Source organism: Ischnura elegans, chromosome 12 (genome assembly GCF_921293095.1).
Source record: "Ischnura elegans chromosome 12, ioIscEleg1.1, whole genome shotgun sequence".
NCBI classification, from domain to species: domain Eukaryota; kingdom Metazoa; phylum Arthropoda; class Insecta; order Odonata; family Coenagrionidae; genus Ischnura; species Ischnura elegans.
Window position 1 is genome coordinate 38,309,328 of NC_060257.1, and position 22,566 is coordinate 38,331,893.

Below are 22,566 nucleotides of genomic sequence, written 5' to 3' on the forward strand. Positions count from 1 at the left end.
GCTTTCGCTGTTTACGCCGGTCGGATTGGTGAGACAGTCGGCCTGCGTCAGCCAACGTCGGCGGACGCAGATAGTGTGGCGGGCGAGAGGAACAGAAGGAGACCGACCACCGAGTCTCCCCTTAGACTCAAGAGCTTAACAATCCCTCCCCTCCGAAAGTCCGACTATAGCACGTGCTTCTGGATTAACACGCCTCGTGAATGCTGTCATTGTTGGTTCACGGATAATCCTTAACGACGAGAGCTATCACTTTCACTGCGGGAACCTTGAGTGAAGAAAAGTTACGTGAGCTGAGTCCCAGGCATGCGCGCTGTCCGTGAGTTTTGTGCCCGAGGTCAATCGAATATTTTGGCGGACAGTTAAAAAAAAAGAAGACTTCGTGCTGCGTCAGTGGGTTTGATATCGTGTTTCCCCGGTGACCTTGGTGTGTTTTTGTTTTCCCTTCTGGGTTATTCATATCACGCAACGTGCTCAACGAGTCTGCCCCAAAGTTGTGTCCGTGTTTCGATGGGAAGGAATCAATTTCCCTCACGTGAATTCTCTACAAGACTTCGAAATGTGTGCCGCGTATAAGATTTGTTGTTAGTACTGAAAGTTACCCAATTCGAACCCACAGTATTGGTTATTATATATATATATGTGTGACGGACGGCATTGAAAACATGTATTTCCGCTGCCCAAAACTTTCCAGCCTTTCTCCTGGCTTTCCACCTCTACGTCATCGAGAGCCGATTTCGGGGGCGGTCGTGTTAATTTCTCCGTCCGTCCCTTGGCTTTTTTCGGGCGTCAGCGGTGTTCCGTCGAGGTAGAAAATTTTACCGCTGTCGTTAAAATGATCTCAAAAAGACGGCCGCGTACCAAACGCAAGAAAAGTGCATACTCTGTCCACATTAAGAATAGGGTGAAACCGTTGGACAGGGTTATTTTTGGTAAAATAAGTTCAAAATTACGGCTTTGGAATTGACAAAGCATATTATTTAGCTCATATTTGTACAAAGAAACGTATCGTAAATATCCAACGAAATATTAAAAAAATCGTCTAGTCTCCTTAGGAAAAGTTCTATTTTGTTATGGGCAATGCCCAAAAATTATTTATAATCCTTAAAACAGTGATGAAATTGAGCATATAACTTCTAGTACCAATGCCACCGACAAATGAGCGTGTGCGCATCGAAAGGAAAATATTTATGGTAAAGCCAAAATAGCTGGTGGGACTTTGAAAGTAATCATTGTGACTCTCTCGTTTCGTGCGGTGATAATGAATCATAGGGTTCCGCATTATTTTCCCTCCGTCCCCACCGACAACGCTTCCAGTCAGTATAACCAAGCCGTTCCGAAACACACTCGTGCGACACCGGAGCAACACCACCATCACCGGGCATTGCAGCAAGACCCCCAGAGCCAGTGGTCCCGTGCCGCTACTTCCTCCCCGCTGCAGCTCTCCCACCGAAGGCTTCAGTCCTCGCTGGCGGACGTGGCGAGGTCCGCCTCCGAGGACTCCTTGATCCCACACCCCGGGTCCTACTCGGTCGCCCTCGGGCCTTCCGACTGGTTGGGCCGCTCATCAACATCCCCCCACCACCCTCCCGCCTCACGTCACCAAGCCGCGAGTTCGGCGACCCCAGATAAGAGGAAGCATCGCCACTCCATAGCCGCGAGACAAGAGGCCAAAATGAGGAGGGTGCACTGCGAAGAGGGACAACAGAGTGTTGACGGCCCGAGCAGGCGGTTGGTGACACATCCCGCGGGCGAAGGTCACGCTTCGACTTCCTTTCATCCCTCAAGGGTCGGAGGATTTTCTTACGAAGATCACCCAGCGGTTCAGAGGATCGCCGGTTTACAAGATGGACTGCATTTCCCCCCGGTGTTGGACGGTGCAGGCCTCCGGGTGGGGTCCGCTGAGGTCTCGCCCGCGTCGAAAGATCCACCTGCCCACTCCCACAGTGTCATAAACCCCTGTGCATATCCTCACCCCCACCGAAGGGATGCGAACCCCACCAATTCCTACCCCCAAGTGTTCCCCTCGTGGCAAAGTGGGTACAGTGACTTGCAGGATACCGGTGTTAAGCTTTCAGGAGGAAACAATCCAACCCGAACTATCCCTTACCTTGATAACATCCTCGTCCACAAGCATAGGGATCATGCCCACGGTAAAGAATTCCAAATTTTATCTCAGAAAAGGTTTATGCTTGAAAATGCAGACCCAGCTCACCAATATCCTAAGGGTGCGCACCATTCTTCTTTAGAGCATGGTGAGACCCTCTCAAGTGGCTGCTGTACGGGCATCGCCAAAGATTCTGAACCTTATGCCGTTCCTGTGGAACACGGAAATGTCCCTGTAACTGAGGGACTTCATAGAGTCATTGATGGCCATGTCTCCGGCTATCATAAGACAAGTCATTCCTGCCAGTCTAACCTATTCACTCCCTCAGCCTCTATGAGGCCATTGCCATCATTCCAGAATATTCCCTCCCACTCATTCAGTCCCATACCTCATAGTGATCATCATAGAACTTCTTTGACTGGGGGTGACCTGAGAGAAAATCCCAATGTCAATGAACATGAAGTACCTTTTCACCAAGCATCTCAAAATCCTTTCACGTGGGATGCCAACCATTTGAAGATGCATCCGTTTAATGAATCTCAGGGTGACATGACAGATCATCCCTATCCATTTTCCCGTAAATCCCTCCATGAATCTTGCAATTTAGAACAATTCAGCAATGAATGGCATCCAAAAACGACAAATAAGGTCCCAGCATCATCCACTAATCCTGCTCAACCTTCTTCCTCAACTTATCCAATTAACTTGGAAATTCATGCTTCCTCTTCCAGTGATCCTTTCACTCTTACTTCCAGTTCTAATGAAATACAAATTAGCAATGCCAAAACAAAAATTTTAAATTCCCCACCGGTTAGCCAGCCAAAAAAAAGCCACACATCACATTCTCCAGTGGCACAAAATGAAGTACCCTCACATAATTCTTCCTCAGGGACACAAAATAGATCAAGAGACCCGGACACAATGGTCTCAAAACACCGAAAGACAAAAACTTCAACACTTAATTTATCAGCCAGAGTAGGATTGTCTTCAGTTCCTGATGGTGAAGAAAGAATCGACAACAGGAGTAGATCTCACACTCAAAAGGATATTCCTGAGCTCGTAGCCTTATCTCGGAAAAAATACAAGGGTTGCCGTTGTCCTTCTGGACCTCATTCAAAAACTGACACACACAATCCACATAGAGGACATAGTAACAAAATGACTGGTGAAATTTCTAGTGGAGAGGCAATGCCACAGTCAGACACAAGTTCCAATCACTCCTCATCAACACCAAATGAAACAAAAGGTACAACACGGCGACGCCGCCGTCATGCTGTCGGGCTTATTTGTGGGGTGTGCGGAGATTCGGCCAGAAGTCTGCATTTTGGTGGGGTGTCATGTGATTCATGTAAAGCATTCTTCCGCAGAGCTGTAATAGCAAAAGCATACCCATCTTTCCTCTGCGTTACCACAGGTCTACCTCCAAAGATTAAATGCCAAAAGAGTGTTAAGACTGACAGTGAAAGTAGTAAAACATTAGGTACTCCAGATAATGGATCAGCACCTCCCATTACGGATTCTGCTCAACCTGCCTCAAGTCCAGAGGCTCAAAAAGTTCAAATGCAAACTGACTCACATAATATCCAAAAATACTCAAGTGCTGCATTTAAATCGGTTACAGAAGATAGATTAAGTTACACTGATAGTGGGAATACCTCAGTCCCTACCTATCTCAGACCAGGGTCCAGCTCTAACTCTGATGAAGGTAGACATCCTCCCTCTTATGATGCTGGCAAGAATGATTCTTCCCCAGAAACTCTACATACAGTGCTGGTGCAAGAAGGTGGTTTCCAAGGCAAGGGTCCTGGAAGTAAACAAAATCAACAAGCAACCAGGCTTGGCATGAAAAAAATAGTGAAGTGTCCACCTATTACAATAACAACTCGTAAATATTGCCAGGCATGTCGGTTCCAGCGTTGCATTGACATCGGGATGGAAATTGGATGGGTTACGCTAGAGAATGATGCACAAAAAACCTCATCGAGTCAAAAAGGAAAGAGCAATGGCAATGTTAATGATGGCAGGTCAGTATTCAGTGATGTAGTGCCTCACATATTTCTGACAGGAATGGTCACTCAAACATACTGATTAATTTCTCCATTAAAATATCACTTTTCAACTAACAACTTATGACTGAAAATCAAGATCTTTGCATGTTTTTCAGCAGCCTAAAAAGAATTTCTCAGCCATATTTCTAAATTCATTTCATTATGCATCTTAAAACCCAACTGCTAAAACCTCTCCACCTATGAAAATGATAGAACTTCACAATCATGCAGAAGTATTCTATTACTAAATATTCTTGGATTTTCTCTGAAGGAAAAATAGTAGTTGAAAAATAATTATTTTCCTCATCTCTATTGTGATGATATCCATGTGTCCATGCATTTCCATACAGTATCCATGTATGATGCCCATGCATTCTCATACAATAGCCATTTATAAGCACATTTTTTTAAAATAAAACTTGAAATTGAAAAAAAGTGTCTCACAGCCGTAAAAAAAATAAATTGACAGCAGCTAGATTTGAAGCTGAAGCTTAAAAAAAATAAGTTACTTCCTATGAGTGAATCAAGGAATATGTAGTTGCCAAACATTAGCATTAACATTTTGGCTCCTTGTATGCAGTTACATATCATTTTCATTCTTGTAGTTTGTTATTATTTATTTTCTTATCTCAGTGTCCCTTGAATGGTAGCAAAACAATTTTTTAGAGGAAATATCCCTATTTTTTACTACTAGTAGTACTATCTTCTACCACTACCAGTAAAACAATTCTTTATAATTTAATTGAGGGAATTTCAATGATTAAAATAAAATTTTTAAGCTTGAACTAAATAGGGCATGATTTAGCTTAAGTGGAATTTCAAAATTTATTCCAATTTATTTTTGATAAAAGTGATACAAATTTTTGTGACACAGCTAAGTTCAATCTACGACCTTTGTTCAATATCCAAAATTGGCCTTTACTTTTTTAGAAAACATTCTGACTACATATCGTAGATGAGCACCTGTTGCACCAAGGTGAAGACTTTTCATATATTTGAACAAGGATTATGTTGCAGAATAGAACTTTTCAAGACACCTGCAAGGAGGATTCATCCTCTATCGTAATACTCGAGATAAAAAATAATTTTGCGTATTTGATAACACTGGTAGAGTGAAAATAATCTTCATTGAATACCCTTAACTATTATTTGCCCTTTAACCCATTAATTCCCAGCATTGCGTTGACGCAACATTATTGAATTCTAATTCTCAGAACAAGTTTCTATCTCAAAATAATTTTTTCTTCGATTTACTGACTTTTTTAAGTATCTCTAGCTCTGATTTTGTCATCTCCACCAACATTTTCATTCATATAAATGTATTTTTATGACTCGTGGCATTTGGCATAAAAATCGATGCGCACATACGAGACACCCTAGGGAAAATGACACCCCAGCATGTCCGTCGAGGCAGAATGGGGCATTTCCTCCAAAGTAATACTGATAACTCCCGGCGAAGATGTCGAGTGTGCAAATCAAGATAAAAAATAAATGATGTAACCCAGTGAGAAATGGGTGGTGGAATCCACATGGAACCCACGTGGAATCCACGTTGAGTGGTGGATATTTGGTGGTGGTGGATATTGAGTGGTTGGACCCACGTGGAATCCACGTTGATTTCAAGTGGATTTGTGGTGATTATCATAAAATGTTAAACAGAATTTCTAATTTGTGGAACTTAACTCTCTGGTGACATTGCGTCATTTATCATCCTGAAACCACGCTAGTTATGTGAAAATGTATCGCACATTCTATTTTTATATAATTCGTGGAAAGGCAGCCATGAGAGCACATGAAAAATCGTAGACACGTATATAGAAGGTTTAGATATAGAGTGGTTGAGGTTTTAATGTTTTTAGGACAGCACCAACTGCTGTTTTAATTTTTCCACCAAATTTCCACGTGGGTTCCACGTTGATTCCACGACCAAAAACACGTGGTATCCACGTTACATCTCCACGTGGGTTCCACCACCCATTTCTCACTGGGAACCTAATTTTTTTAAATTACTTATTTTGTATTTATTTACCGGAGTTTTCCCAGCGTTGCGTATATGCAGCATTTAAAAAATCGCATAATATGATTAAAAAATTTTTTTTGCAAAAATTCATCTTAATTAGGCCAAAATAAATCGTAAAATGCGAAACAACCGAAGTTAAAAGCCACGAATACAGTCTGGGGAATAATGGGTTAATGTAATTCATGTTATCAACCTTTATATCGAAAAAAGTGATACAAACTTTGTGACACAGCCGAGTGCAATCTACGAGTAGTGTTCAATATCCAAAATTGGCCTTTATCATGATAAAAATATTCTGATTGCTTATGGTAGATGAGCACCTGTTGCTCCAAGGTTAAGGCATAATTAGTACAAGGATTATGTTTTTGAATAGATTTTTTCGAGACAGGTGCAAGGAGGATTCATCCCCTATCTCAATGATCAAGATACAAAATAATGTAACCATATATTTAATAACACTGGTAGAAAAAAATTATCTTCAATAAATACCCTTTAACATACCTAATGCATATTATCAAATTTCCTTTCAGGCCTACTACATCAGGGTATTCTGGAGGATCTAAAAATGAAGATTCTTGTGATAAAGATAGTAGGAAGACGGTAAGATATATTTGATTTTGTGCAATTTTTTGCGTTGCAAGCACCAACCCTTCAGCTGCAGGGAATTGCCGGAAAGACAAACTAGAATGCTATCAATTTCAAAAGTGGGTCTCCACTGCCATTGCAAGGAACTAAATTTTCACCTGAGCTTGAACATCGGGCATTGCTTATGCCAGGGGCAGTGGGGGTTCCAGGATAGGGACAAGGGGGGGGTTAAAATTCCAGCAGTAGTGGGGGTCGGAAAAAATTACGATTCTATCTAGTTTAAGTACAAAAAACACTCAAGGCAAAAGATATCTTGAGTTGCCTTTACTTTTATCGCAATAAAAAATAATAAAGTCACAGGCAGAGTAAAAGAAAATTTTGATTAAAGTGATTATACATGTATAAAAGACAATGCCATCTTACGTTACAAAAAAGTTGTAATAGTGGTTCTGTAATGTTTTGCAATATGGGCGGACCCGCAAGGGAGGGGCACGTGCCCCCCACACCCTCCATCTGTATCTGCCACTGTGTAAACAGGATAACCAGAGGGGGGGCTATGGCTCCCATAGTCCCCCCCCATAGATCCGCCACTGGCCAGGGGTAGTCTGGCCAGGTTGGCTTGTCGGCAATCGCCGTGGGCCCCCACAATGCTAGTATCTATTGTGAAGCGTATATAAAAGGTATAATGAAAAAAAAGACTTAGATTGCTAGAAGCAAAGTTTTTTTTTTTTCAATTATAAAATTCTACATTTTCATATGTTGCTTTACACTGTATGAATACTCAAAGTGAAAAGATTAGGTACATAAAAAATTAAATGAAAGTGTTGGAAGATAAAAGAGAACCTAATGCGTTTTTGAAAAGGTTATTTTATTATATTTGTAAGATTTCAGTGCAGTTTCAAGGAACAGATTCACTAAATATTAGATAATAGAACCATAATACATACATTTTTAAATTTTATAAGCTGTGCAATAATCACTTTTCATAGGATTTTACCTTACAATATTGCTAATTTTTTATTAACTTTTTATCTGGTCATTAAGAGCCAGAATTATGTCAAAATCTATTTCCGGTATCAGTGCTATAGTTGGGAAAATAATTTAGGCAGTACTCACCAAAAATTGCCAACAGCTGAACATGTGTTATACATCTGGCTGCGATTGAAATGCCTAACTCCAACTCTAATATTAGTTCCAAGTTGTGCCACGAAATAACTCTGAACAAGTAAATAATCATTCCAGATTTTTCTTTCTGAAATCCATTGGACAATTTACAGTAGGGCTTCTTTTACGCATGTAAAAAGGAAGTTTAACTGGTACACTTATAACAAGTTTGGATTTAAGGGGGTACGCTGTACCGGCCCAACTGCAGTACTGCTGGGCATGCAATTTCCTAAAATTTTCAAGAGAAATGACCCCCAAATCACCCAGTAAGGGGGGCTCCATCATGAGCTTCAGCCGAGTGCCCCTAATTACCCCAGACCGTGCCTGGCTAATGCCATCTGTGAGTTTTACTTGTTATTCTCCTCCACTCCTGAGACAAGGCAAAAGTTCCCTGTGAGATGATTCTCAACTAAGACTGTACTGAGAATTGTGGTCCGGTATGTCTTCAAAAACAATGAGACAAATGTAATGGCCTCCGAATTTCAGGCCATTTCACAAGTATTTGTCATAGCACAAATTTATGGCCTTTAGGAATAAGAAGAATTAAGGTGTCTGTCAACTTCCCCAAAAACTTCAATTCCAAATTCAATTCATACCTGGGGACAAAAATTTTAGCTCGACAGTTCAACCATAGAAAATTATCCCCAAATTAAGAAATTTTTCTTTCAGGAAAATATATAGCATTACTTCTTTTACTTACACATATATTACTTGTATAAGAATCTTTTGTTTAAAAATTATAAAAGCGGTGCATACTCGACAGAACTATTTACGTACCATGAATTAAATCATTCTTGAGATCCCATCCCCAAGACATTCATTCTAGTAGGCTGAGGTTATAGAAATTTGTAAATAATTTTTATGGGTAATCTACTTGCTTCCATTAATTTTGATGAGCATTTCACATCAATTCCTTATTGTCGTCATACTATCATAATTCTTTTAGTGAATGTATGTAAACATGTTGAGATGACACTAAAACTTCATCTTTTTATTCACAGGGTGAAGATACAAACTTTGATCTCAATAAATATTTAACAGAGAAGGAACAAAATCAGATTGAGGAACTGATAGATATTTATAGAAGTGTGTTCTGGGGTGTTCCAGAGCCGTCATACTACCGTCCAGCATTGATTGATTTTCCACCTCCTTTTGCATTAAGGGAATCCACTTATAGTTCAAGTGATGTGAAAAATGAGGGTGATCAAAAACCAATATTACAGCCTGAAGCTCTACAGTGTTCTTCTCCTGAAACTGACAACTATGATGGACATGGTGTGAAACAATGCCCCAAGATCTGGTCGGAAGATAGTCAAAACATCTCAGATGATTGCAAGAATAATTCCTGGCAATCAGGTGGCCAGTATTATGGCTTTCCAAATGGAATTGAAGAAGAGGTAATGTATAATATTTGCTCTCCTGAACAGGGACGCCGACTTACAAAAAATATTGGGGGGCCCAAACCGGGGATCTTGCCCCGGGAAGTTTTATAAGTAGTGAGTTTTAAGTTTTATAAGCATTTAGAAGAGTCATTTGATCAACATTAGAGCCCTGATAACTCGAATCTCGACACCTGGGCACTCTGGGAAAAATCGACAAGCCTGGCACATTTTTTCCTCTCACCCATACCAAATTTTTGAGGGGGCTCGAGCCCCCTCAGGCCCCATGGAGTCGGCGCCACTGCTCCTGAATTGGTACTATGAAAATTGAATTAGTTTTCAAATCAATAGATGGTGCAATCGACCATAGTGATTCCTACAGCCAACCCAATTCAATTGTTCACTCAATAATTCAGCTTAATAATTTCGATAAATTCAATAGATTTGACAGTTACCATAAGTATTTCAGTTATAGAAAATAACAACAATATTTCTCAAAACGAACCTTAAACATACGAAAAAACAAAGTAGTACAGTGATTGTATCAGCACCGAAAACTTTGTTGAGAATCTCTCTGTCAAAGCTAAAGCGATGTTACTCTGACGATAGCCAATTCAAGAGAGACAGCTAGGCTAACTTGCCGCTGTAGGAGGGGCAATCGCACTGACAAAGGAGGGGTGGTAGTTTTGGGGGAAAGGTGGCTCGCTTTTTAACTCCGGCGGAAGGAATTAGGTTACAGGCAGTCCCTGACATCGGTCAGCCCAAACAGTCCAATTTTCCCTGCAGCAGGTTGACAGGAAACTCCAAAACAGTGCTTGTACTCCAAGCATGGTTGGGGAAACACCATACTCAGCGGAGAAGATCTCCTTTTCCACAATCTACTCAGTGGTGTAAGTTCCCGGGTCGGGTGAGGGACATTCAGATAGGCAATTGGTAGCCAAGGAGGGGAGAGACATTGTAGGATGAGGTCTTGGAGGGAGAGAGAGATTTGATAGGTGAAAATTGGGCGACTTGTCACTCGAAACTGCAGGCTAACTTACTACTATTCTAACTACAGATTTCCAAATCCAAGTATTCACCCACAAGACTGCTATTTAAAGGTTGGACTGAGGATCGGTGAGAGGGGGTCCGAGACCTTAGAGGACTGAGCCTTTTTTCGTCAAAATACCCATCATGAAATAGTAACATCCTTATTTAGATGTCCAATGGATATCATCTGCTGCTTGGGTAACCAGCTATGTAAAAATTTAACTTTCAGCACTATGCATACCAATTATATAGATGATTTAATGAAATTAAGGCTTCCAGTGTGTGCAAATTGAGAAGTCAACTTATCTGCTAAACAGTTAAGGCTGTTAAATTTTTACCCATATCATAATGGAAATATTAAATTGCGTTCAATTTAAAAGTGACAAATTTCAATTGAATATATGGAAATTCAATTGAATATTGGCACATTCAATTGAAATAGCAGATTTTTTCCAATAGGGTAATAGCTTGAGAAGTAGGTGACAGATCACAAAACGGAAAAATATGGGTCACTTTTTTTTTCAAACTCTAGGAAATATTAGCAGGGCTATTACAGTCCAGCCCCTAAGAGCAGTTTCAATTTAATTGAAAGTTCTGTTTAAAATTTCTCTCACTAACTTGGATGACAATCACAATGGATGACGCTCTGAAACAGGAGTGAAACTTGAGAAGTAGGTGAAATCACGAAATGGAAAAATATAGGCCACTTTAATTTTCAAACCCTAATCCAATTGATAAATAAACAAAAAAATTAGCCGACAAGCCCATCCTCCTGTTTCACACTGCAGATTGTTTTCCTCTCATTTTTCTTACTGTGTACCTAACTCCTAACTGCATGTTCCTCTCTAATTCAAATTAATTCATGCTTCGCCTCACAGCATACATTTTTATTATTCTGTTTGTCTGTACTCCCTCCAAAAATGTATGTACATGTTATAGACCTTTGATTATCTGTACTGATGGGAAGAAACCTCAAGCAAGAGACAAAATCCTTTCTTGATTATTTACGTAGTAGTGTTTTCTTTGATTTATGAGTTTTGCTTTCTCCGGATCTTTTGAGCCTGTTCCATTGAAAAATTAGTTGTTTTGAGAGGAAGGATATATCTGGGGTGCATGCTGGGACGGTGTGGACTCAATAGGTGAAATGAGTGATTTGACTTATATTTTTGTGACGAAATATGTACATGAACATCAATTTTCCCATAATTGGTTTATTCACTCAGACCCAAAATCACAAGTCATAAAAAGAGTTTGGTAGATAGGAAGGAAAACTACATGAAAAAAGTACACCCAGTTCAGTGACTCGTAATCACAAGTTTTAGTTTTAAAAAATGCTTTAGTTGATGCCCTTTTTGCATAATCTGGTGACTTCATCAGAGTTCAGGTTCATCAATTTGTTCTGGTAGAGCAGCTCACTGCAGGGAGAAATTTTTCAAAAGAGTGGGAACAACGACAAACCATTCCAGGGCAGTAGAAGGAGGGAAGGGGTAGGAGACCCACTCAGTAGGAGCATGTGACATCATCAACTTACTTGCGAAAGGGTTAAGGCTGTCAATTTTTCACCTTGAATAGCTGGAGAAGTCCGTGACAGAATCAATATATATCTTAGATCATACTCTTTATTTCTCTAACTCTATCACTCCCTATGATGAAAGGAAATTAGGTAACATTGACTGCGCCAATATAATTTCACGAAAATATGAAATTTAAAAATTCGCCCCAAAAGAAAAGATAAAAAATGGACTGTATTATGATTATAAGAACAGGAGAGAGAGAGAACGCCCCGATGTCCACCTACCTTCCGCTGCACCGCCTTCTCCCCTCTCCCCCGATGAGTTCGGCTCGCGGTCCGCATCACTCCAGGTACAACACCGTACTCTCACGTACTGCCTTGCCCACACGACAATACAACTCAACTATCAGTTCCTCCTCTATGACCTGGGAGGTCTTGCGTCATAGGCCGACACCTAGCGGCCTCTCTCTCGATTATTACCAAACAAACATACCCATTCTATCATTTACATTTATTCAGTTTTTAATGTAAAATGTTGAGTTACCTACCTCTTATAATTCCATGCAGCATTTAGAGTCATTTGTCTGTCACTACTTAGTAACTACTCTCCTCTATCAATCTTTGATTTGCCTTGCTTTAGATTGATCTGAAATTATAAAGGTAGAAGACTTGAGACCTTGATTTTGCTATTTAAGATAAAGCACTCTAATCTTCACAGATTAATTCTTATGACAATCTACCCCATAGTCACTTTCCCCTCTTCTCACTACCGTTCTGTGTATTTATCTACCAGGAAATATTAGCAAAGCTATAATAGCCCAACCCATAAGAGCAGTGTTAATTTAATAAAAAATTGTGTTTAAAATTTCTCACACATATTTGGATGACAATGGTGGAAGGCATTCTTAAACAGGAGTAAAATTTATTTCTGGGAATAGAATTTTGTGCAAACCTTGGTGAAATGGGCAATGCACTTTGCTGCAGTTATTTTGAGCTACCTTTCATGTTCCTTGTTTTTTTTCCTAAATTACTAAACCATGTAAATAACCCTTCACTTCCTTTATCTCTTTAGGAAAAAATTCTGGAGTCCGAAATGTCTGTCGATGAAATAATTAACCTACCCAGAGATCCACTGGGAGTTAATAAGTTCCGCAAACCATTGATGAGACGGCCTCGACCTTGGCTAATACGGCAGCTCATGGGCTACACACTGCGTTTTCTGAACGTTGTTTTGAAGCTTCTCAAAAGTGCTGGAAAATCATTATCAACAGCTGACAGAACTGAACTTCTTCGCCAAGGAATGACTGGACTTACATTCTTGAATTCAGTTTTCACGTATGACGTGGATAGTGAAGGCTGGCCTGAGGTAAGAATTTCTGAACTCAAACTATGTGCTATATGTAATGGGTGAAGCATTACCAAGCTATACAAACATCAACTCCCTCTACAGTAGGGCTGGTTCTAGGCATGTTTCTAGTGTGAGCGAACAAAATTCCTCTCCCCCCTCAAAAATAAGCTGAGAGGTGGTAGGGTTTCTCTCTAGGGATATATGTATTTTAAAATAAATACAAATACTTTAGGCATAAGGGTCGGGACTTAAATATCAGCGTGAATTTATAACGTGCTTCATCTTATTTATATCTTGAATGTGATATTTTTAGGGCTTAGGCACCCCCTTTTGCTTGGCATCCTACAAGGCCCTGCTCTAGTGTAATGAATGTTTGATCACGCCACTAAGTAATAAAAATCACATGAATGAATGAATGCTTTATTTGATGCTCTGGGAAACCCATAAGAGCAAAAAACCTAAATACAATTAAACATTCTGCTCAGCTTCATGCAAACATGCACATGCAGCTTCATGCAAAAATAAATATTGTTCACTGTGAGTAGCATTAAGTTTAAATGAAGAAATAGGTGCTTCCTCTAACATTGTAATTAAATAACAAATGTACCATTATGCTTGAATTTATGGTGAGAATTTTGTCTATATGTTTGCATTCAATATTTCCAACCCTGGGTTTAAAAAATTTTCCTAACAAATGGAGTGCTGCCACACCTTCCTATGTATTATTATATGCCATATCTGGTCACTCTGATAAAGATTAAGATCAGTATAAAGCCTCTTTCTCATTCTAAGCACTAAAGGTCTTAACAATAGTCAACTGTCTTTGTTATTTCTAAGAAATTAATACCATGATTTAAAAATGACATCAAATCTAAAATTTAAGTAAGGAAATGATATCAAGGGCATGTTTAAGATCTATAGCTTCTCAAACATAATAAATGAAAATGGGGACTCAATTGGCCATGTAATATTCTTTGAACAATATTGTATGGCCAATTGAGTCCCCCTTGAATTGACCATCAATTGTGTGGCCAATTTATGCCATCTTATCATTTTCATTTGTAACATTTGAGATGCTATAGAGCTTAAACTTTTCCTTGATATCATTTCCTTGTTTGAAATTTAGCTTTGATGCCATTTTAAAATCATCGTACCACTTTCAGGTAAATTACACAGATACATAGTTGACTATTGTTAAAACCTTGGGAGGAGAAATAAACAGTTATTATGTCCTCTCAGCTGCATTCCCTGTTAAGATATTTTTGTTACTGGAGCATAAATTTTAAGATGTGATTAACAGAAAAGGCATTCCGGCCAGATCCAATGTGAAATAAAAATGTTTTTCTTTCCACACTTTTTATTAACTTGTTAACAATGGCTTCAGCATGCTATGCAATTTTCAAGGTCTCTTAAAAACACATGAGGTGCCCAACCCATTGTCAGCAAGTTAATTAGAAACATGGAGAACACAACAGTTTTTTTACATCACAAAATGGATATCCAGGACTTCCACAACATTATGGTCTCTAAATCTTCAAATGCTCGGAAGGCAAAATTTTGATATAAAACTCTCCAAACAATTTGCTGCATGATGATTACCCTAAATGTCTTGATCATGTAATTTTAAATACTTCTGTGTAGTGGATGTTTTTTCATATTTTTACATCTTCCATTTTTAACTCAGACAATTTTATTATATAATTTTTGACTTTTGCAGAGAGTTTTTCCACCCTTACCTCTGGTTCTGCAAGAGGAAGACTCCGGGGCATCAGATCAGCCAGAGTATCTCCAGGGTATAGTGATGCATGCAGATGAGGTAGCTTCTGTTGTGCCACCACATGTTCTGGAGACTCAACTGACTTTTATTCGTGGGATGAAGGCATTAATTGGTAACGATTGCACATCTGTTATCTTGTTAATGGCTATCATGCTCTTCGATCCTACTCATGAGGGTCTTGAGCACCCTCAGGCCGTGGAGAAAATACAGGTATGTGAAGCTATTCAATCTTATTCATTCATCTTTATTTACAATTCATAAACACGGTTCATACCAATGTTCTATTTTCCAGATTTTTACTCTGAATTCCTATCCTATATCTTTGAATATCCCTGGCTTAATATCATTGGCAAAGCAGTCATGTAGAGTGAAAAATGCAAGCTGAAACATGGGCGTAACCAGGGAGGGGCAGAAGGGGGCAGCTACTGTCAAACTTCGATAGCCTTCTCCGTTAAAACTACACGGGATTAAATGAACACGCCATGACTTCGTGAGGACACAAGAAGAACCGCTTCACTTTATTCATAGGCGGCAGCACAATACACAAAAACAAAATACTCACTGAATAATTGACTTACTAACAGCTACCCCCCCCCTCCCCCGAAGCAAAAATTATAAATGTCTCTAAGAAAAATAATATTTTTTCAAGCAAATAATACTAAAAACTGATAAGGAGCTGTTACAGTTTCTTTAATATGCTGGTTTCTTTCACCTTTCCCATGCTTAAATCCATAAATACTCTACACAGGATTCTCCACTCCCTTGGTTCCTGTGATTCCCACCGGTCGCATCAAATAGCGGCGCTGATGTAGCGAGCCCCGATTGTTCCCAAGCAATACACGCCCACAAGGGGCACGCTACGCGGCGAATTTGAATCCACGTTTCGCAACGCAGAGCTGTGAAGGGCAAAATTTGCTGGCGGAGCGGGAGCTCTCGTGGCGTCGACGCAACGCGGAGCTGTGAAGGCACCCTAATATGGCCGCGAGAGGCACGCTTTGCGGCGAATTTGAATCCATGTCTCAATCGTTCATTGCTAAAAAATAAAGTTCGTGTCAACTGCCCACGAAAATATAACTATCACCGTGAGTTTATGTAGTTTCCTGGTGGTGAAAATGTACGTAATCACAAAATCGGTACGCTAATTCACGTTGAGAGAAGGGAAGAATAAGTGGGTAAGGAAACGCTGTTAACTTTCCCTAGCCTGAATTAAGTTTGAGGGCCCATAGATATCAACCATGTCTTTAAACTTCCGGCACCTATGTTTTAGAGAATTAAGAATGATTCCTGCGCAGCTCATAAAGAAGAGCACTCGTTGACATCATTACCAGACCACCTAGGCACACTTGGGGACGGGTCAGATCCGGTATTAGGACCATAGCAAGAATTTTTATCATTGTATGATAAAAATTCTTGCTATGGTCCTGTATCCCCAACCGCTTATTTTCCCTCAGCTCCCAATCGTAGCCGGAGCTGCATCCCGGCACAAAACACCGAGATTTACCCTTGATATTTCGTAAATATCTTACTGGTGGAGAAATACTAAAAAAACACCAAAATCGGTGAAATTCTCGGCTCACAGAGGATGATAACAGCCGATCACTCACAAGCCGCCACTGACAACAAGCCAAATGAAGGGGATGGTAGTGTCGGTCGCGCCACAAGTGGCAAAAGTTGGAGTTTGAATTAATGCGCGGGACCCGTGTTCAAATTATGACTGCTACTGCCACCTAGTGGGGCCTCCTTAGTAATGTAAACTCTATGCTTAAATCTTACCTATAACTTCAACAAACATGGCTTACCCCCCCCACCCCTAGTTTTGATCCTGGGTACGCCATTGAGCTGAAGTGGCAGAAATATAGTTATGCTGTGCCAATTGGCTCTCACTTAAGTGAGTGCTACCCAGAGGCACCCGCAGCCAGGGCAGCAACAAAGTGATCACTTCACCACTTGTACACAGCAATCCCCTTTGCATTCAACTATGATTTTCATCTGTTTGCCGGTGTGGGTGTAACTTACCCAGGCGGATCTTGAACCCACAGCCTCATGTTAGGCAAATAAGGGTGCTACCCCACCGCTGCCAAAATAGAGCATTAAACTGCCATGTATTGTTGCCTGTTTGCATGAATTTTGTAAGAGAAGGTCATTGCCTCTAAATTTGGATTTTGTCTCAAGACATCCCAGCTGTAATTTTTCTGAAAAATATACCTGATGTTTCAAAATAAATAGTGGAATTTTAAAACTTTCTAATGTTTATTAAACTAGTCTTACAGCTATAAATCATACATCAAAAGAAAGAGCAACTCAAAGAGTTTTACATAACAGCTAGCAAGTGTTCAATGCAAGCAACATTCGTCATATGGCACACATCATTTGATATTTCATTGATTAATAGCTGTAATTTTCAGTGTAAAAAATACTGCAAAGTACTAAAACTCTATTTGGGTGTTTCAAAACACTATTTGTTTTAAAACACCTGGTATTTAATGCTCCAGCACATAGTTACATCCTCTGAAAATGTCAGAAGGGCAAGCAAATGAAAAAACAAACCAAAAATACTTCAAAAATAATTTTCTGCAGCATCATATGTACTTCCATGAGCAGCATTGTTGCATACTGATGTGCACTTGAGGGATTCAAATGCAGTAGATGACTTTAGGTACCCCCAACCATAGGCGGATATAGGGGGGGCACACGCCCCCCCAAATGCTTAAAAAATAGACAAGATTTTTAATAGGGTTAACATTAAGTTCATTTCATTTTGTGTACTATGGAGCCTCAATCATTTAATTTAATATTACTAAATTTCATATCAAAATAAAGGTAATATTTTATACAGTAACTAGCTGACCTGGCAAATAATTTATATGGCAAACGTTCTTTTGCCACATAAATTTTTAACAATAACTCAGCAAAAAAATGAGGCATCCATTACTCTATATCGCACCAGATTTTAGTGTTTTTTTCAGGCATATAGCCTTGCATGACTTCCAGAAATGTTTTCCTTTTTTCTCAGATTTCCTGGTCTACAAGTCATCTTGCTCTCATGTATTTTATTTTCTTCCATGTTGATGCCACAACAAACTGTGGACCAGGGAAACTATTGCCACCTACTGAAGCAATATGTAGCTTGGAAATTCAAGAATGGATCCCCACCTAGTCCGGGCCTTGGGAGGCCAAACAACTTCTTACCACTATCAAATTTACCTCAGGATATCTGTGATTTACTGAAGGCTGAGGAGCAAATTGTTAACGGAGGAGACGAAAACAGAACTATGCCTGAAGAATTCAATGAGCTACCTCATTCAAAGGATTTATCTGGTTTGTCGGAAATCCATGAAAAGAAAAAGTGTCATGACAGCAGAGATATATTTAAATTTAAGAGACCAGAGGGTATGTATTTCAGTCCGCCTTACCCCAAAGGTCCGACCAATCCTTCATCTATATTCCCATACCTTATGACCAGGATGGCTGATCTCAAACAGATAGCCCATGGTTACTCCAGCTCACCTTTCCTACTACAAGGCTCGGAAGTGGATGAAATCGCAAACCTTGTGGCCAGGATTGAAGTATTTATGTCTGACATAATAATAGCAACTGGACCAGGGCAAGATAACAACGATCATGATGATGGTGGTGGTGGTACATATGGAAGTGAAGGAAACCAAGATGCAGGAGATGAGTCACACGTAACAAAACCAAGGTCTGGTGCTGGCAAGGAGGAATTCAGTGGGAGTGACAATGGCTCGCAACAAGTAATTGGTGGAGAATCTCTCCTGCACGAAAAACTTGCAAGGAATTACGAGACTGGATTGAGTGGAATTCACGAACAGGGCTTTGAGTGGGATAGTCACTCGAGTGAAGACGATTCTAACAGTATTGGATCTCAAAATGCTATGAGCATCGGAAGTTCTTTGGAAGACCTTGTTGGTGTCCTGCAGGCTGAGGAGAAAAACCTGAGGCATTTGACAGGAGAGGAGCCAGATGAAGTGTTGGGATGCCTTGATATAAGAGAAAAGGATGAACCTATACCTAACTTACATGAGACAGAAGAGTATTTGAAAAGTATTTTAATGGGCGACAAAAAGGTGCAAATGAATGTGTTAGAAATCAGCAAAGACATGAACAATGCCAGCTATCACCAAGTTTGTAGGTATGACCTGCAGCAGATAAAAGCATTGCAGGATGGAAGTCATTTGGGAGAAATGACGATTAATACCCAGCGTATGAAAGCAAGTTCTTCCGGAGAAGACAACTCAGCTTCTCTGTCAAATTACATAGACAGTCATACATTCTTGGAGGTAAATGATGGCTGGAACAAAGGCATTCATGGTACTGATGACACTTCAGAGGTTCAGGCAAAGGTGAATCAGACTACATTGTTGGTTAGGGAGGAGAACTTGGCTCAATGGGAGAGAGCTATTCGAGATCAGAGTTCATTCATCCTCGGTAGAGATAAACCTTCAGAACGTTTCCATGATGACAAAATGGAACAAACGAATACCTTGAAAGAATACTCCACTCACAGGAAAGATTTTCAGCAACCTACGTCATGTGAAGTTCGCGATGCAAACACTTCCTCAAGTCACGAAGCTGAGCATCACAGCTTGTGGGATCGAATTAAGGCTACGGGTAAGGCACTGTTGGGCCTAGATTCTTCAAGGCCCCAGTCCAATCAGGGTAATTTCTTCAAAGGTGGGGACAATGTTAGTGAACATACCACCCTCCAGGGCTGTGATGGTGATCTAGAAAACTGGTTAAATCCGTTGGAAAGGCCAGACTCAAACTCAAGTGGATATGTATCCACAGTGTCATCTCCACCATTGCAATTAAATGCTCAGAGAGATTTAGATGTTTATGATAGTGGAGGAGACTGGGAGGACCTTTTCCAAAAGCTATGAGGAAGAGGAGAAAATTATTTCTCATCTGATTGGAGACGTCTCTCATTCTCTAGCAGCCAATGATGATATCACCCTTATAAGTCAGCAATGCAGCTTAGGGTAAACAACACATTCCTTTGTTTTAAAAGTGAATTACTCCAATTTATAAGCTTAAGACTCTAAATGGATATATCATTGCTGTGACAATGTATATTGTATGTACTGTGTATGCGTGTACCTGTGATTTTTTACGTACTGGCCCAATTTGCAAATGGTTAATGGGAAATATGCCAAATTCTTTCATCAAAAGATATTTTCGTACTTTGCATTTTATGAACTGAACATCACAGATTACTGTTACAAATGTTGTTGCGTGGTCTGTCACGATTGAAAGAGTGTACCTGTGTATTTTTAATTGTTCCCACAGAAATCATGAGTTGGCATGATTGAATGTGCAGTGCTCTCATCGAAGTATTTTTGTGAGTACATATACCCTACGGAGGTGACTTCGGAAAATTAAGTACCTACATATGTTTTTTAATGTTGTTAATTTTTCATGGTGTGTTTGGAGTTTCTGTGTTTGTGTGTGAGTGTATATTTGTGTCATTGCTGTTCAGCTGTTGGCACCTATTTGTTACTGTTTCAGGATGGTTGTTGCATTACTTAAAAAGTTCAGTTGGAACCTTTCCATAATGAAAATCAAAGAAACCAAAGTGTGCTTGTATTTGGCATCTGATATTATGATGAAAATGTTGTTCGGCCAATTTTTGTCATTAAACCTTGTTACTTGGAACCATGTGGTATTTGGAGAAAAATATGTCATTTTGACCTCGAGTTCAGTTTAAAGCTTTTACTGCCTGTAAACCGTAGCGGTGACAAGACAAGATACCAATTGCCTGAGGATCAAATTTTCATGCCTACAATTTGTAACTAGTTATCTCTCCTCTAGTCACTATTCTGGTAAAATAACACTAATATATTATGTGACTAAAATATACATGAGGAAGCAGTGGCGCCGACTCCATGGGGCCTAAGGGGGCCTGAGCCCCCTCAAAAATTCGTTATGGGAGTGAGAAAAAAATGTGCCAGGCTTGTCGATTTTCCCCAGAGTGTCCAGATATCAAGATTAAAGTTATAAGGGTTCTAATGTTGATCATATGACTCTTCTAAAATGCTTAAAAAACTTAAAACTCAATACTTATAAAATTTCCCGGGGCAAGATCCCTGGTTTGGGCTCCCCCAATATTTTTTCTAAGTCATGAGGAAGCAGTCAAAACTTAAATTGAATGAGTTTTCCATAATGTTTCACAATTACTTATACCACTACTTTTTTACATAACGTGACCTGGGTTTCCATGAGTTATCATCATCTTCAGATGTAAATTATGATGTTTTCATGTTATTAGTGTTACCTAGTTACCTAACGGAGGAAGAGATGAATTTTAAAATGGACGCCAGAATAGGGGAAAAGGATGGGTAAAGGTATTCGTTAATCAGAGTGATGTCCTGACCTTCAATAATTTTTAAAATTTCCAACTGCTCTTTAGAGTCCAATAGGGTGATTTCCTATTATTTTTTAATTACCTAAATCAAAAGATTATAAATACTCCTGGAGTACGTATTTCATGATTTTACATTTTTAAATGACGATATCTATTTTTTGCGATTAAATGAAGACTGAAAATATTCAAGCATGCGAAAACGCGACGGCTAAATATGAATGCTGGGAAAAGTCTGTGCGGCGTCATTCTGGTTTCAGCCGCCGCCGTGTGAGGCCATCTTGGTGCTAGGCTATGAGCGCCGCTACCCTGCTACGATGCAGGCTTCTAGCAAGTAGCAGAGTAACCAGCTAGCAGGTAGCACTTGGCTTAAATAAGGATTATTAATACCCTAACATACGAAGGAAACTTTCCGAACTTAGACAATTTTAATAAATGGTTATTACGAGATGTGTCCCTGAGCTCTGTGACTCATGCATGCATTGGTAATCTCAGACAATGAAAAACTCCTGACTACTCGTACAGAAACTAGGTCCCTGTGACACCACGTGGAGTGGCATCGCATGGGCGCCAATCTGGCCTTTTTCAAATGCGGTCAAAATTGACCATTGCCATTCATCTAAACCGGGATTTCTAAAACCAAATAATTTTTATATTATGAATACACTAATGGTGGGTAACAAATCGCAATCAATGCATTTCGTTTTCTTTGATGAAGGAAACTACCCTATTGTAGAAACTAGCTATTGTGGATATTTTCGGACACTACCAAGGTAACTAACAAGGAGGTTAACTAGGTAGGACACTAACAAGGTACCAAGACTCGGTCAAGGAGAATGATTTTTTCTCTGTGGATCTTTCACACGATTGTGCATTGCGGGTGGCTCCCGTAAAAGTTATCACCGCGGCTAGTCCCGGTATACTTTAAACTACTTTCATAGTTACAGACAGAAAGCAATTTGGAATTATGCCACACGAGTTGGATGCAAAAATTCTGGCAGCCACATCTCGCATGCAGGCTATAGTTTTCCCATCTCTTTACCATGGACAAATGTTCTTGTTTTCATAGAGATTTGTTTCGAGGAATTCAAGCAAACACCTTTTCTACTAAGGTGCCTGACACGACTTCAATAATAGATGATGTTTAAGCTATTGGTGATAAAAACCACATCTTAAACCAAATTCTTTCAAATGACAATCTGGGGTGGGTGGTCATTACCTGG

General features: G+C 39.8%; 1 protein-coding gene across 1 annotated transcript; it reads left to right on the top strand.

Moving 5' to 3' along the window:
• Positions 1 to 48: 48 nt before the first annotated feature.
• On the top strand, positions 49 to 20,637 carry LOC124169824. The gene is made up of 6 exons (XM_046548605.1): positions 49 to 4,128; positions 6,703 to 6,772; positions 8,923 to 9,318; positions 12,915 to 13,208; positions 14,908 to 15,177; positions 18,060 to 20,637. The coding sequence occupies exons 1-6, from the start codon at positions 1,259 to 1,261 to the stop codon at positions 19,863 to 19,865; spliced, it is 5,706 nt and encodes a 1,901-aa protein (XP_046404561.1). The 5' UTR covers positions 49 to 1,258; the 3' UTR covers positions 19,866 to 20,637.
• The last annotated feature ends 1,929 nt before the right edge of the window (positions 20,638 to 22,566 follow it).